At 38.9% G+C, this 16,999-nt stretch overlaps 1 protein-coding gene across 23 annotated transcripts in view; it reads left to right on the top strand.

The window, feature by feature from the left end:
• Positions 1-16,999, top strand: part of DTNA (dystrobrevin alpha) — a 343,646-nt gene that overhangs the window by 289,033 nt on the left and 37,614 nt on the right. For 15 of the 23 annotated variants that reach the window (XR_010407264.1, XR_010407263.1, XM_045886857.3 and 12 more), the window contains 4 exons: positions 1,057-1,134; positions 1,702-1,794; positions 14,147-14,234; positions 16,506-16,603. Coding sequence is in view for 21 of the 23 variants with exons in the window: in XM_045886857.3 (XP_045742813.1) it covers positions 1,057-1,134; positions 1,702-1,794; positions 14,147-14,234; positions 16,506-16,603 (357 nt within the window). In the remaining 2 variants the exon portion in view is untranslated. Of the gene's footprint in view, positions 1-1,056; positions 1,135-1,701; positions 1,795-14,146; positions 14,235-14,378; positions 14,698-16,316; positions 16,353-16,398; positions 16,420-16,505; positions 16,604-16,999 lie in introns of those variants that run through there. The other 8 variants (XM_045886865.3, XM_045886867.3, XM_045886870.3 and 5 more) reach the window with 5 other exon arrangements.

Raw genomic sequence — 16,999 nt, 5'->3', positions numbered from 1 at the left:
TTTATAAGCCATCTTAACACATACATATATTTAGAACTTGTTGAAAAGTTGGGAAAGTTTGTGGTAAAACCTCATACTTTCAACCCCAGAAATTAAAGATTTGGTCATCAAACAAAGTCAGACAGTTAATTTTTGTATTCTCCATGAAAAGGGTGGGAGGATAGTTTTTGGTCCACTGGTGTTAGAGGGCAAATTCTTAACCTACAAAGGAGTAGGCTCCCTTTCAGCATGTTACATGTACAATTGTATTACTAAGGATCAATACCATATTTCTCAATGAAGCATGCTTAGTAGATCCTGGGTGACTTTCACTTGGCCACACTTTATTAATTATTATTTCTATTTCTATTTGTCATTTGATAAAACCACACTTTAAACTTTTTTAAACTATCATTTAAATTACTAAATGAGTGTTCCTCATAATGAACCTAAACTGGTAAGAATTTGCTATATTGATAGGCCTCTATTCACCAGTTATAGACACAGGGAATATGAATATATATTTACAAGGCTCAAAGGTTTATTTCTGTGTTTCTCTGAAAGCTTTCTTTGTAGCTTCTCAGCATGGGTAAGGTGACTTGTGCCTGGAGTAGTAAAGCACTTCTAATATGACTGCAGTCTCTAGGTAATTTTCAAGTCTCTATTCAACTCAGAAAGTTGGAAAATATAGGGAAGGCTGGAGAAGTATACTTTTTGAGTAGGATCTGAAGGTTGGCAGCACTTAGTGAACTATTGGGCCGTTTACATGATAGTCCGTAATGAATGTTGAATGAATTTTCATTATGTCCGGGCATACGCAATCTATTTGTTAAGCAAATAGCGAGGTCAAATCGGGGATCATGGAAGCTTGTGTAATTACAGTTATGGTTCTCAGGCCAGGTTTCTAGTCCTAGTTCAACTCTGTGGAAATCTGAAAACATCTGGAACCTTTCAAAATAACAAGAGAGCTGTCCAAATGGAGCTTGGATCTAGACTTGGGAGTTTCTGTAGCCAGTTCTATTCTTGAATGCATTGCTGTGTTTACGCTCTTCTTGGCTTTCCCATCTTATTAACTAGCTCTCCTCCCAAGGACAGTGAAGTAGAGCAGAACAAACTGCTGGCTAGGGCTGCTCCAGCTTTTCTGAAGGGCAAAGGGTAAGTTAAAGCCAGAGTGTACTGAATCCTGAATTAACTAAACTAAAAATGGAGATTTCTTGTGTCAAAAATGCTTTATGTTTGAAAGACCATCTTTGATTTAGTAGAAGCAGCTCTATTATAACCCCACTAATAGCACCATGTAGTTCTTTGGAGTAGACACATCTGTGTTACTCACTTTCTCTGATTTCCTTTTTTTTTTTTTTTTTTAGTGACTAAACTTTAGATTTGATTTTCCAAAGGATACTTACTCTTTGCTTGCAACCCAATCAATGTGTTTACTGTACAGATGAATTTCTTGGCTGTAGTGGCTTGAAGAATGCAAATCTGTTTCCTTAAAAGCTAATTTACCTAAATGGAAATCTTTATTTTTTTAAACTAGTGAAATGGAACTGTGTATTTCAATGCTTGGATTTTGTTTGGATTTTTTGTAGAACATCACTTACATTTCCTCTACCTGCTTGGTTTTCTAAATGCCTTTTTTATCACAAACTCACTCCTACTCACTCTGTTTATTTCTGTTCACCTCTCCTACCAACACCCTTTCTTCCTCCTGCCCCGTTTCAGGATACAATACAGCCTGAATGTGGCAGACAGGCTAGCTGATGAACATGTTCTCATCGGGTTGTATGTCAACAGGCTCCGGAACAACCCATCATGGTTAGTGCAGGTTTGGCTGCTTGACTGTCCTTAGGGAGGGTAACAGTCTGATCCCTTGACAAGAAGTCTCCGTGAAGGACAAGTGGATGCTACAGTGTCACTAAGTCATTTTGAACTGATTCAGTTATGACGTCTTTTATGATGTTAGTTTGGATACTTCCCACTCATGTACCATAGAATTCATCACAGCTAAAGGGAAAACTTGTGTAAGTGGATACCATGCTAAATATTAGCCTTCAGTGGATGCAGGGCTCTGGGTCCCACCGGTCAGTTCCGTGTTACATGTGCCATGTCAAATTACCACACAATAGTGATGCAAGAATTTGTCTTATTCCAAGGTCATGGATGTCTCTGCTGATTTGGAGGACAGTGCTCTATTAGTTTAAGATAGAAGTGAAAAGAGGAAAAGTGATGGGATGGGATCATACCATGGAAATCCTTTCCTTAATGATAACAATGGGAGAAACTATCTTTCAACTCTTCTCGGACTTACCAATATTTCTGGAGAGCCATCCTCTTAAAGCCTGCTTTCAAGTCCCAGAATATGGAAAGCTTACTTCCAGATGTGTTAAATGTATGAATTCACATAGCCCTGCATATTTGGATAAAGGCATTCATAAAGTTTTTCTCTATTTTAATTGTGACCTAGGAGATTCCTAGGTTGAAGTTACTTGGTTTTGATAATAAATGTACATTTGCAATTTGAATGAAAATAAGGGGACAGACTATGTATTTATCATATGTTTCAGTCTAGTTTAGACTCCTGTGTTTACAAATGTGTTTAGCAAACCAGTTCCTTAGAAATATTTGAATTTTGCTTAATAATTCTTTCTCTGAACTAAGGGCTGATGGATTTTTTTTTTTTTTTTGGCCATTATAAATATTAAATGAACCAATGGGTTAAATTGCCTTTAAAATAGCTGGCCTCTTTCCTCTACTATTTCACAAAAAGCATCCCTGAAACGTGATGGCCACTTCTCAGTCCTCATCTCCTTCATCACTTGGTATTGTTAGCCACTTCTTTGTTTCTAGAACTCTCCTCCCTGGACTGTTTCTGCTCCTGATGCCTAGAACGATTCTTACAAAATTAGTACATGAGATGATCTTAGGTGATACATTGATGAACGTTTATTAGCAGTCACATATTTATCTTAATTTGTATTTTTTAAAAAATATAACCAGCACACTAGTTTCATTTTATACTATATCCTACACTTCACAAAGGTAAAAATAAGAAGCTCTCTTCAGCTGACCTCACCTCTTTGTTCAAAGTTGCCAAACTTATAGATCCAACAGTTCCTCTTCTTTGTTACCTCTCAGCCTCTCAGAACCACAAGTGAGAAGAGTGATTGCTTTAATCTTATTCCCAGTGAGTTTGGATCCCCAATGTTATATGGTAGCTGAAACAGCAGAGCTAAATACTGAATTACAAAAAAAAAAAATGTATTGACATTCCTCAAAGAGTATTATCGATATAGATTCAATCATGTCTGAAGGCAAAGCTGTGGTCTCAGACCGTGTCCTCTCCCCCGTAATTCTGAGCACACTCCAGTTAACTTCTCCCACTCTTCTTTGACCTTTTCTGAAGTAAATTTGTAACAAAGAAATCTCCAAAGAGGAAAGCTCACAGTTTGTCACTACCAGCCATTTTCCCTACTCAAGTGATTGATCATACTGACTTGATGGTCACTTAAGACAGTAAAACTGTCTCCACGGAGACACCTCACATCTACTTGATGAAAGCGAGAGGTGATATTTATTTCAAAAACAAAGCAGAACTTAAGACTGATCAGCGAAGCAGGCTGCTTGTTAAGAACTGCTGCCCTCCATATTTCTTTATGCTTTTTTCTGTTCTTAGAAATTTCCAACTTTTCTTCTGAATTTCTCGTTTATCTTCTCTTTCCTTTGTATTGAATTAGATCCTAACAATTCCCCACACCTGCCATGATTATGTAAGTGATGTAGTGCTCTCTCACCTTCTCTGTCATCTTAATAGCTAATAATGCTTCACCATCCTTCAACTCTGGGGAGATATGAAAGGGTAATAATCATAAAAGCTACCATTTTTTAAAGCACAGGCCTCCTGCTAAACACTGTGTAAAAACTTTATTTACGGGGCGCCTGGGTGGCTCAGTTGGTTAAGCGACTGCTTTCGGCTCAGGTCATGATCCTGGAGTCCCTGGATCGAGTCCCGCATCAGGCTCCCTGCTTGGCAGGGAGTCTGCTTCTCCCTCTGACCCTCCCGACCATCCCCCCTCTCATGCTCTCTCTCTCTCAGTCTCTCTCTCTCAAATAAATAAATAAAATCTTTAAAAAAAAAAAAAAAAAAAAACTTTATTTACGTAATTTCCCCTAGTCCTTAGAGTAAACCCATAGAGTAAATGTATTCATCCCCATTTTATAGATAAATAAAGGTATCAATTTACAGAGTTTACATGACTCTCCCACCGTCACATAGCTATGAAACAGTGGATCAGGAACTTTAACCATAATCTACTGGATCCCAAACTCCTAATCACTATGCTACATTGCCTATTATAAAACCTACATAAACATGTGCCTTCCAGAAAGCTTTTCTGGACATTACTCTGCACTGCATCTACCACATAGCTGTTTCCTGAAATTGCAAATCCTACCACATTCTTTTTATTTCATTTTAATGATATTTTGAGCACATGCTAGTAATAGGAACTGTGGTTGTTAATATTACCATTTTTGTATGTAGTCTATGCATTGTGGTTTTCCGTTTTACAGTCTTCAAAAGAGCAAAAATGTTGTCTTTAGCCTCCTGTATTTCATCATGGCAGCCAGAATATGAATAATAAATTTTACATCTATGAAGTGCTTCAAAAATTACAGAGCCCTCTCTTATTCATTATTTGCTCACCAAAGCTCTGTACGTTTAGATATTATTAATTCCGTTTCACTGATAAGAAAATGCTAGCTCTGGCACATTAAGAGACTTCTCCAAGGTCATATGCTAGCAAGGGCTTGCATACAGGCCTTCTGACACTGGGTCCCATCTATTTGCAACCCCCTTCCTCACGCTCCCTATATCTGCACCCTTCATGAGATGGTCTATAAACAGGAACTTAATAGCTGTTCTTAATTAAAAGATTTGTTTTTATAATTATTCATATTTGCTCCGGATTAACTCTGTGTGGGAGACTTTTCCCCATATTAACTACTTAATACGATGGGAAACTGACTCATTTGTAAATAGTCTACTGCTAAATTAGAGAAACACTTCTGTGTCCTTTCAGGTTCTGATGTCAAAGAAGACAAATAAATGCACTGTAGCTCAAGGGAGAATTCCTGCTGTCTTCCTAATACAATGAAGTTTTAAAAGCCTTAATGGTTTTCAGCCATCTTCTCCAGTGGGGGAGAAAGGGTATTAAAATGTAATACAGTGGGGCGCCTGGGTGGCTCGGTTGGTTAGGCGGCTGACTGCCTTCGGCTCAGGTCATGATCCTGGAGTCCCGGGATCGAGTCCCGCATCAGGCTCCCTGCTCGGCGGGGAGTCTGCTTCTCCCTCTGACCCTCCCCCTCTCATGCTCTCTCTCTATCTCATTCTCTCTCTCAAATAAATAAAAAAATCTTTAAAAAAAAATGTAATACAGTGAGGGCTTTTTCTGCCTGTCCCTAAAGCTCATCAAGTGCTGGGCTTGCTAGTGGTTTATAAGGACCCATTGTGGCAGGCAGACTAAAAAGATCGGAAACGAGCCCCGAACTTCCAACTCTACCCATAATTATATCCTTGATACTTACCATATTCATAAGCTTCTGCATATTACTCTCAGCTCTGAAAAGACCCCCTGTGTAAGGGAGGGAGGGCGTGCAGTTAAAGGCTACCGTCCATACCTTGATGTCATGATCAATTACTGTCACTTAGCTATTAGACCCCTGATCACATATAAATAGGTTAAAATTTGTTTTGCTTATGTTTTTCTCAAGTACAGGAAATTATATATTTGATGCCATTTCTAGGTTTCATATATGAGGTCTAAATTTTTATTGGCTTGCCTGCTTAAAACCCTTTAATAGATCCCACGGCACTTGGTTTACAACCCAGACCCCTCACCAGGCCTACAAGCCTGTGCACGATCCATCCCTTGCCTAGTCCTGTCTCAGGCCCAGTCTCATGGGCTTCTCCCACTCAATCCCAATACTTAGCAGCATCCACTTTAATCAGTCCCTAAAACTGGCTCAAGACCATGATACTAGTTCTTGCCTATGCCAAGAACATTCTTCCCACTTTACCCTTGCCCTGTCTGGCCACACACACGTACATTGGCTCCCTTTACATGTATGTAAAGGCTGCTTCTCTGGCTTCCAAACTCAGATTAAAGGCATCTCCTCAAGTAGGTCTCCCATACTAGTCTCTATCATGGCATACTGTTTATTTCATTCTTACCATAACTGTAATCATTGGTTGGTCAGTTGGTTGGTTCATTAGTTTACCAGCTGCCCTCTCTGTAGAGCAGGGAGCTTCTCTAACTTGTTCTTTACCATATCTCTGGGACCTAACACAGTGCCTGGCACACAGTAGGTACACAATAAATCTCTGTTGATGTCATGGGATATTGATGGTGCTATAGGTATAAAATTCCCTCTCACCCTAAACAAAATTGTTAGTACTTCTCAGAAAATCTTTTTTACTAGTAAAATAAATATTTTTACTACTTTAAAAAAAAAAATCACCTATTATAAATTAGCCCTTAGGTTGAACATTTAGCGTAGGAGTATAAAGTAGGTGAAAAAGTAAAGTATTAAGCTTTACGTAGAGAGTGGTGGTAAACCTGGATAAAGACAAGCATCAGCAATTCACTGACATGGGGAAAGCAACTGATGGGGGGGGGGTAACTAAACTAAAAGTGATATTGGGAAATAATTTTTTTTAATTTTAATGTTCTCTGATCTCTTCCACTTTGTATTAGTTTGCTAGGGCCGCTATAACAAAATAACACAGACTGTGCATCTTAGACAACAGAAATTTATTTTCTCATCATTCTGGAGACTGGAAGTCCAAGACCAACGTGCCAGTAGAGCTGATTTCTCCTGACATCTCTCTCCCTGGCCCACAGATGGCCACCTTCTTGCCTTGTTCTCACGTGGCCTTTTCTCTGTGCACAAACATCCCTAGTTCTCTTCCTATTTTTATAAGGATACCAGTCATGTTGGCTTAGGGCCCCATTTTACTTTAATTACCTCTTCAAAAACCCTAACTCCAAATATAGTCACATTCTGGGGTACTAGGGCTTAGGGCTTCCACACATGAATTTGGGGGAAGACACAATTCAATCCATGACCCACTTCAACACTAAATCCACCAAATTGTATGCCTTTAATATTTTTAATGTGTAGGCTAAAACTTGACCCTTTTCAGTAAAGGTTGATTTGGAAAATGTAAATGTATTGCAACCTGTTGAAAGAAAAAAAAAATTATTACCTACACTCACTGAAAGTGTCTCTTATTTATGAGTTTTCATTTGCTTGTTAACCCTGCTCCTTTTCTTCTGTAAAATATTCAGGAGTTTCAGTTATAAAACTAGACTTCTGGGGTGCCTGGGTGGCTCAGTCAGTTAAGTATCTGCCTTCAGCTCAGGCCAGGATCCCAGGGTCCCGGGATCGAGCCATGTGTCGGGCTCCCTGCTCAGTGGGGAGTCTGCTTCTCCCTCTCCCTTTACCCCTCCCCCCTGCTTGTGTGCTTGCTCTCTTGCTCTCTCTCTCTCAAATAAATAAATAAAATCTTTTTAAAAAATTTAAAACTAGACTTCTGAAAAAGCTATTTCCTTAGGATTCTAGAAATATGAATGTCACATGACCAGTGCACATATCTGCTTTGGCTGCATTGTACCCACAGAGGTTTACTCAGCATACTCAGATGAGAAATTGATTTTAAGATGAGTTCATTTCTCTGTGATAGATTCTAATACATTTTAAGTTTCCATGGAAAACAAGAGAGACACTACCAGTCTGATGAGGTTATTGGTGAAAATTAGCTAGTGTAGTACCAGACACATGGAAATAACACAATATTCGTTCCTCGCTTGATTTTGAATAGCATTAAAGGCGTACAATAAATATTTTAAAATCTCATACCGTAAAACCTGTTCACTATAATATGGTAGAAAAAAAATGATAGCTCATGGATGTTCACAATATGGTTAAATGGATAAACTTCAGAATATGCTTTCTCCAAATGTGCTAAAATAAAGAACTTAGTGTGGGGCCTGTTCTCATATGTTGCTTGATACAATGATATATTGTGTGAAAAGGATATTTGGTGACAAATTAACGGCAGTGTGCAGCTTTGGAGAAAGAAGAGAAGGCTGTCACCGTTAGCTGACTCTTCCCTTTGTTTAGGATATCGGAGATGTCAAGTCCACCTAGAGCTTCTGTAAAACCCTTCACTGATTCAACTAACTGGGCTTTCTTCTTTTTGGTATACCCTAGAATACTAGCCAGTAACTAATCATATGTTCTTGAGCAAAAACTAATTTATAGATGAGGAGATGATGGTGCAAAAATGCTTACACCATTAGAGGTAAAGTAGGGACGCCTGGGTGGTGCAGTTGGTTAAGCATCCAACTCTTGGTTCTGCTAAGGTCATGATCTCCGGGTGGTGAGATCGAACCCCACATGGAGCTCTGTGCTCAGCACTGTGTCTGCTTCAGATTCTTTTCCACTCTGTTCCTCCCCCCGCTCACTTGCTCTCTCTCATTCTCTCTCTCTCTAAAATAAATAAAATATTTGGAAAAAAAAAAGAGAGAGAGGTAAAAGTAAAAAGAATACTTCCATAGTCTCACCGTGTGCCCTGGCACTGCTCTAAACACTATATAATAATCCTCCTGAGAGCAGGAGGTATGTGATCACTGTATCCCCTGTATTAATAGGTGAGAGAAATGAAGCACAGAGAGGTTACGTGATTTCTCCCAAGTCACACAGCTAGTACCTAAAAGGGCTAAGCTGTGAATTCAGAAATGATCCAATCCCACTTCACACCCACCCTTTGATAACATTCCCACCTGTATTCATCCCTAAGAGTAAGCATTTCTTCTGAATGGGAGCTTACCTTTTTTAGATACCATCTGCTTTCCTAATCTTTAAAAGAACAACAATAAAATGTGAACCAAAGAGAATTTGCCATGATTGCAGGTGGGGAAGATCTGATGTAGATAACTATGAAAGAGTATAATGACATTTCTATGAACTTTAGCACCTAGAAAGAGCAGATAGGAAATCCACAGGCAGCAATTGAGTGTATCTTGATTTTCACTCTGCCAAATGTGAATAACTCTGTTCGATTTTAGACAGCATGGCTAGTGTTAAAGTGCTGTGTTTTATCTGTTCCCTTCTGATTTTCTCAGTGCTGAGGATGCATGCAGAGCCAAGAAGGATACAGAAGATGTGGGCCAAAGTCCATGACACTGCAAGCCAAAGAGAGCTAACCTGTATTTGTTCTTTTGTCCCACTAACGCTTAAGCACGTCCTGCTGTGTTCCAAGCACTGTGCTAAACATTCAAGATCTAATGGTGAAAAGATTGAACCATTCTTCCCTCAAAAAAGCTACAGTCTAGTAAAGGAGAAAGACAAGTGAAAAGGCAATTAAAATGGGAAGGGTACCAGGTACAGGAAGGGCAGACAGTGCAGAGTGCCGAGGAGCAACAAACCCAAATTTAGAGGTCAGAGGCGAAGGTGGAAAATGGTCGCTAAAGCCAACAGCGGGATGAAGAGAAATGGGCCAAGTGAAAGTGGGTGGAGGAGGCAGAGAGATTGTTCAGAGCAGAGAGAAAATGTGGAACTTCTCCTTGAAGAACTCAACTGGGGAAGGATGCTAGAGTACCGGGAGCTTAAGGATGAAGCTAGATTATGCAGGACTTCCTAAGTCTTAGGTAGGAGTTTGAAAAATGAGAACCCACTGAAGGATTCTATGCATGTTACAGCCAAATTCATTTTTTAAAAGATCATTGACTACAGGATGCAAAATGAATCGGAAGGAAGAATAAGTCTAAAATGAGAGGAACCTGTTGAGAGGGCTGTATGCTAATTCCAGATAAGATGACAGTGGCCGGGAGCACATCAGTGACCCTTGGAATAGAAGGAAACAGAGGAATTTGTGAGTTTGAAGAAGGTAGAATGCATGGCCTTGGTGTTATAACATAGTGAGTAGGTAAAGTCAGGGTCTCGATAAAGGAGTTTGAAGGCATCCCTACAGAGACACCATTGTCATGGTCAATTTTATTACTATTATCCAGGAAGATTGCCACTTCATGATTTCCTGTCTTTTCCTTTCAAACCAGTCATTCAAGAGCCAACAGTTGAAGCTCTGAGAGTTAGTTCATTTCCCTCCCCATTCTTCAGTCCCATAACATCATGTCCTGGGCCCCAGAATCACTTTGCTTCTTTCCATCCTGACTCTCTTCTGCTCACTGACTCCTGAAGGCCTGAACAAGGCTCCATTGCCAGAGCATTTTGCTCTCCACCTACTGCAAAAGGTAGGAAATAACCTGATAGGGTAATCCTCCGCTTCAGTGCAACTAGGAATGCCTTCCCAGGCAGTAATCCTCCTCTTCACTGCTTGCTAATAGAAGAGTGGTACAGGAGGCCTAATGACCTTAAAAATAAACCTCTACTGATAAAATTCCGTTCACCCATTCAGACAAACGGAAAAATATTACGAGAAAACATGAAAGTATTTCTGCTGCCCTTTGGACCACATTATTATTTGGTTGACTGTCCCACCTGGGAAGTCATAACAGGCTTACAGAGAAACCAAAGATGTGAACACACCCTAGGTTCCCAGAAATCTTTGCTAAATCACAATTTAGTAAGCCCGACCTCAGCCGAGGCCACTTGAGCTGTCTAGAATGCCATTTTGAAATCACTAGCAACACACACTGGCCATGCACTGAAGGTAGAAAGTGGAGAGCTTTCAAAATAACAGATTTCCCTGCTCTGAAATGCAGGCTTCACAGCAGCCACTTTTTAATTCATCATGGTCTTGTAGCAAGATTACTGATTATAAAGTCTTGAAATGAATAGCCAGAGATGGAGAAAGTGTTGGAATCGGTATTTCTTTAATGATGTAGGGATTATTGGCCATTCATTTTCAACTATTTGTAATTGAAGTCTTGAAATAATGGAATTTATCAGAGGCATGCCTCATTCAACCTTGGATAATGTGAACATACTGAAATGGCACATGTGGACTCATAAATCGTGTGCATGCACAAAGGGGTAATGTATCACTCCACCCCTCATTCAGTCAGGGCTGGGGGAGGAAAGGCATGGAAGGATGAGTTATAGCTTACTAGACACGATCCCATAACTTCACGTCTTACATCTCCAAGAGGCTTTTCTTTATGTACCTTTACATTATTTATACTTGCTGGTCATTCATGATAAAAGATACTTTTTATCATGAGGTTTTTTATCAAGTTTTTTTATTATTTATTTATCAAAACACTCACAAATGTTTTTGACAAAGTCACTTGCCCTGTGCTTAGAGCAATGGGCCCTGTTGTCTACACAAACTGTGCTGAATTAGACATATTATTTCTAATACCAGTGAGAAATGATAAACATATTAAAATCAAATTGTTTCTTTGTGGAGTAGTTTTAAGTTTAAAGTGAAAAGAGTGTAACTTTTTTTTTCTTATTAAAGCTGTAACAAGAAACTCAGTTATTATTTTAACCGCTACAGAGGACAGACATTGCGTTCTAGAGACAAACTTCTGCTTTAAAGCATCAGTTCTCCAGAACCAACTCCTTTTGCTGTTACAGTTATTTTCTTACTCCAAGTCTTTTGTATGCTGACTGAAATCTCAATCTGTGGGGATTGGTACCACACATATGTGAGCCTGGAAATCTAGAATTTTCTGTGTTAAGGAATGTTTATAAAATATCATACATGCTATATGAATATCAGTTAAACACTCATATTATTTCTTGTATATGGTTTGCATTTGGGGTTTATTTCATGTGTTTAGATTTTCCATTTTATTTTCAAGATCTTCTAGATCCTTGCCACTCAAGGTTTTCCTTAGACCAGCAGTATCAATGTATCTTGGAAGCTTCCTTAGGACTGCAGATTCTCAGGTTCTGCCCCGCCCCCCCCCCCACAAACTACCCTGTCACCCCCAACTACAGATGAGAAACTACATCTTTTACAAGATCCCTAGGTGATAAGTATATACACTAAAGTTTAAGAAGCCCTACTCTGCCTGGTTGTTAGATGGGAGATGACATTTTGAAGGAGACATGATTCATTAATGAATCTGAGCAGGTTACTTAAGAGGCAAAATTATAAGAATTAACTGACTTTTGAGCACTTAATGTGTTCTAGGCATCATACTAACTTGACGTGTTTTACATGCATTATCTCATGTGGGCAAAAGGGAAGAGAAGACTTTTTCTGAGGATGGAAAAGTGACTTAGTAAATGTAGATATTCAAGAATATTCCAGGTAGTTATTGTAGCCCAGAGAAAAGAGCTAAATCTAGAGTGGAAGTATTCAGGATGGGAACAGGTATAGTTTACATACTTGAGGAGTATAGACTGGAGCAGAGATGATGGAGACAGGAGTGTTTTATGAATGACCAAAACAAAAAAAGTTACAGTAATGGATTCAGCCAGCCAGTGAAAAGCTATTTGGAAGTGACATAGCCAATATTCTTGAGACCACATAATGATTTTCACTCATCTTCTCACTTTAGAACAAATGTTAAAAGACTATGTTGCATATTTACTTTATATTTTAATACACATATAAATAATATAAGTGTATATTACTCTATACAGATTCAATTCTTTGCAATGGACAATTCTTACAACCTTAATATTGGCATAGAAGTGTTTTACTTTCAGTGTATAATCATGAGTATTTAATTTTTTTCTTTAAGAACAGGCTTAAGATTAACAGGTAGGAAATATAAATGGAGGAGAATATATTTAGGGATGAGAGAAACTAGTTTCTAATCTTGATTCTGACCCAATACTTACCGTAATAACTGATAAACCAAACTATAATCAACTAGTCTGTTAACAGGATGGATGTTACTGTTATGTTTCATAGAATTCTTTTAACGGCATGCAAAACTTTGTCTTGATTGAAGAACGTTCTGAAAATTGGGAAATTTAAAATGCTTCTATTTGCTTTAATTTTTTAAGGGCTCAGATCATTCTTATTCTAGTATGAACAATTTCTATAATTATATAAGACAATAAACAATTCCCATTAATGTCATTAGAAGCCACTGCTATAATTCCATTTTTCTAGAAGTAAATATAAAATGGCAAGTTACCTGAGTAGTAATATTATAGATAACAATTTGTATTAGTTATCTGTTGCTACATGACAAATTATCCAATAACTTAGCATCTTAAAGGAACAAACGTTTATTATCCCACAGTGGGTCAGGAATCCAGCTAGGTGCCTGTGGCTCAAGGATTTTCATGAAGTTGCCATTAAGCTGTTGGCTGGGGCTGCTATCTTATCTAAAGGCTCTACCTATGAGCTTTCATTCACAAGGTTATTATTGGCTAGCTTCAGTTCCTTATCACATGGGTCTTTCCACAGGCTGCCTTATAACATGGTAGCTAGCTTCCCATAGAGCAAGGAATCCAAATGAGCTCAAGAGAGAGAAACCATACTCCAGATGGAAACCATGGCCTTTTTTATAGCCTAATGTTGGAAGTGACATTCCATTACTTCTGCTGTATTCTATTTATTAAAACCTAGCCAGTAAGCCCAGCCCGTACCAAAGGAAGAGGATTACACACAAATGTGAATACCAGAAGGTGGTGATCAGTGCAGGCTGACCACAATTGTTGTGTTGTTGTTGTTGGTGGTGGTGGTGTTACATAGGGTCCATGCTGGGCGTAGAACCCAATGTGGGGCTCTAACTCACAACTCTGAGTTCAAGACCTGAGCTGAGATCAAAGGTGGGATGCCTAACGGACTGAGCCACCCCGGCACCCCACAATTGGTGGGGGGGGGTTGTGTCTTGCTCCCATATTTTCTGATATTTAAATTAAAATGTTACAGGCAATAAAATTAAAGAGAAAATATTCTTTTATCAGATATGTTGATGAGAAAAGTCACTGTTCTTTGGAGTTTTCTTAGTAAGACACTGAATCAACTGAAGACAGGATTTATTGATGAAACTTCCTGGCCACATATTAGATCGTGTCATGAATCCAAGTCTGAGATCATTAACCTAACAGGGGTTTGTACAGCTTTCAAATTTTTGCACCAAAAAATTGAAATAGCAAAGCCCCCTGGCAGTGATAGGAACACATCAGTCTTTCTCATTGCCTAACAGTCTCCTTCTTGCTCTGTTCTCCATAGTATGCTTGAGAGTTCAAACCGGCTTGATGAAGAACACAGGCTGATCGCCAGGTACGCGGCCAGACTGGCGGCAGAGTCCACTTCCTCGGTAAGTCGTTCGAGTGCGAGGCTGTCATTCATGTTCACTGTTACCCTGATGGTCGGTGCTGACGGCAGGGCTGAGGAGGTGTTACTGGATGGCCTGCAGGATGCACACACAAGCCTTCCCCTGCTTCCGTTTGTCCCTCTCCAGCTATGGTTCTGGTACAGCAGAAATCGTAGCTTCAGATACGCAGTTACAACAGTGCGGCGCCAGCCCAGCCCCTGATTTCTCTGGATAATTCCCGATCACTTAATAAAAAGAGCAAAGCGATGACTCAGATCCACAACTGGCTCAGATAAGTTTCTACTTTTATCAATATGTAACAGATAAGAGAAACAAAAAATTACGTCATGAAATCAGAGGGAAAACCTAGATCACAGGTCAAAGCTGCCGTCTGCCAGACTTAACTACAGGAAGCCATTTATTTAGGACATAAAACCTAGGACCTCAAATCTCTTCGTTCGCAGCACAGATCATTTCTTTGTTCAAAGAAATGCTAATTAAAAAATCATAGGAAAACTTTATGAAAGCCAGACATTTTACCAAGCTTAACCTTTCCTACAGTCATGTATCTGGACATTAAAAAGCAGGCTGAGGTTTTCCATGTCTTTGTGGGCTTAATTAATTAATCAGTGCCAATGTTAAAAGCTTGGCATTCTTTAGTGGAAAGATTGTGATTTTTTTTAATTTGTTTAAAAACCAATTGAGGAATTTCTACAATGTACTGTAGAGCAAGGAAAGCAAGGGGCAGGGAACTATACATAATCTGATCCTGCTTTTATAAAACAATGACAAATTAAACCTTCATTAAATAAATACACCCTTAAATATATACATATATTGCATGTATATACATATGTAAACATAATACGTATGTAAAAGTTGACTCTCATTTGGAAATCTGAAAATCAGTCCATCCTTGTTATAAAAAATTCTCTTACAATTATAAGAAATGTTCATATTGTGTAAAAGAACTCATTTAATAAAATAGTACTTTGATTTTACAACAAAAAGTACACATATAAATATACATATGTATATATGTATATACATATATAATCATATACCTTACTTTTATGTATATGTGTATTTAGTCAGGTTAATTTGTATATATATCTATATATATATAATTTGTTAAGATTAATTGGTGTGTATGTGTGCATATATATATATGTATATATATATACACACACATATGTATGTATATGTATGGCGAAAGCTATGACTGCATATACACCAGTTGCTAAAGCCAGCTACATGACCAGGAATGATGGTATGGCATGAATGTGGAGGAAGGATGTATATATCCATCAATGTAAAATTACCTATATGAATAAAGAAATGCTATAAGTATGTTGATCAAAAGAAAAGAAAATCCTAGTAACTATGAGTTTAAAACCATGAAATTTTTAATTGTACATTACAGTGACTGAACAGTAATTCTAGAGAGGTGTCTCAACAGGGAAGTATTTTTTACACCCACCTATATTGAGAGAACCATTGCAATGGGGACAGCACAGCAAGAACGAAATAGATCCCCAAAACTTCAAGTCAGAAAGCTCCAAAACAGGGGCTCCTGGGTAGCTCAGTCAGTTGGACATCAGACTCTTGATTTTGGCTCAGATCATGATCTCAGGGTCGTGAGATTGAGCCCTGAATCAGGCTCCATGCTCAGCAGGGAGTCTGCCTGAAGATTCTCTCTCCCTCTCCCTCTGCCCCTCCCTGTACTCTCTCTTTCTCAAATAAATAAATAACTCTTTAGAAAGGGGGGGGGGGACGCCTGGGTAGCGCATTTGGTTAAGCATCCAACTCTTGATTTCCACTCAAGTCATGATCTCAGGGTCATGAGATCGACCCCCACATTGGGCTCTGTGCTCAGCACAGAGTCAGGCTTGGAATTCTCTCTCTCCCTCTCCCTCTGTCCCTCCCCACCCCTCTCTCTCTCTTTCTCACTCTCTCTCAAATAAATAAAACTCTTTTTTAAAAAAATAAAAGTAAAGCATAATTAAAAAAGAAAGCTACAAAACTATTTTTTCTGTGTTTTGTGTATTTGCCTGCCAAAGAATTCCATTCTGCTTTTCTTTGCAGAGGTGTCCTCCAGATTCATAGAGAAGTTGGTCCTTAGGAGATGAATGGCAATCTCATGTATTTGCTTTTCTTGCTTTGATAGAAATAATTTTTTCTTTCACGTCTACCTATCTCACGATCCCGGTCTTCTCGAGCACAGGCAGTTTCCCTTCCCAATGTTAAATAGTCAACCACACGTTGGTCTTACAGCAGCCAACTCAGCAGCGGAGTGCTCCTGACATCTCCTTCACCATTGATGCAAACAAGCAGCAGAGGCAGTTGATCGCAGAGCTAGAAAACAAGAACAGGTAAGGCTTTTTAGACACGCTGGCTGTTTTGATCAGTGTGTGCTCACTGAAAGCTTGTAGTTAATGCTTTAAAATATCCAGGTATTTCAGCTGTGTGCCTCTTTAAAGGATGACATCTTTCGTCGGTGATGTGGGCTTCTGAGAAGCGGGTCTTTAGATTTTAGATTTTTGAAAGCTTCATGAGACTATATATATATATATATATATATATATATATATATATATATATATATATATATATATACAGTTCTGAGATCTCAGTGCAATCAATGCTTTCTCTCTAGACAGCCTCATTTCCCTTGTACAGACATGCTTGCTTTCGTTAAGGAGCTGGCTCATGCAGAGACAAATGGAAGGCTCTTCAGGGAGGGTCCTTATAAGGACCCCGGCCGAAAG

The sequence above is a fragment of the Mirounga angustirostris genome, unplaced genomic scaffold, assembly GCF_029215605.1.
Source record: "Mirounga angustirostris isolate CCGP_5_RB_7025 unplaced genomic scaffold, mMirAng1.0.hap1 SCAF_14, whole genome shotgun sequence".
NCBI classification, from domain to species: domain Eukaryota; kingdom Metazoa; phylum Chordata; class Mammalia; order Carnivora; family Phocidae; genus Mirounga; species Mirounga angustirostris.
This window is presented reverse-complemented; position numbering and strand designations above follow the sequence as displayed.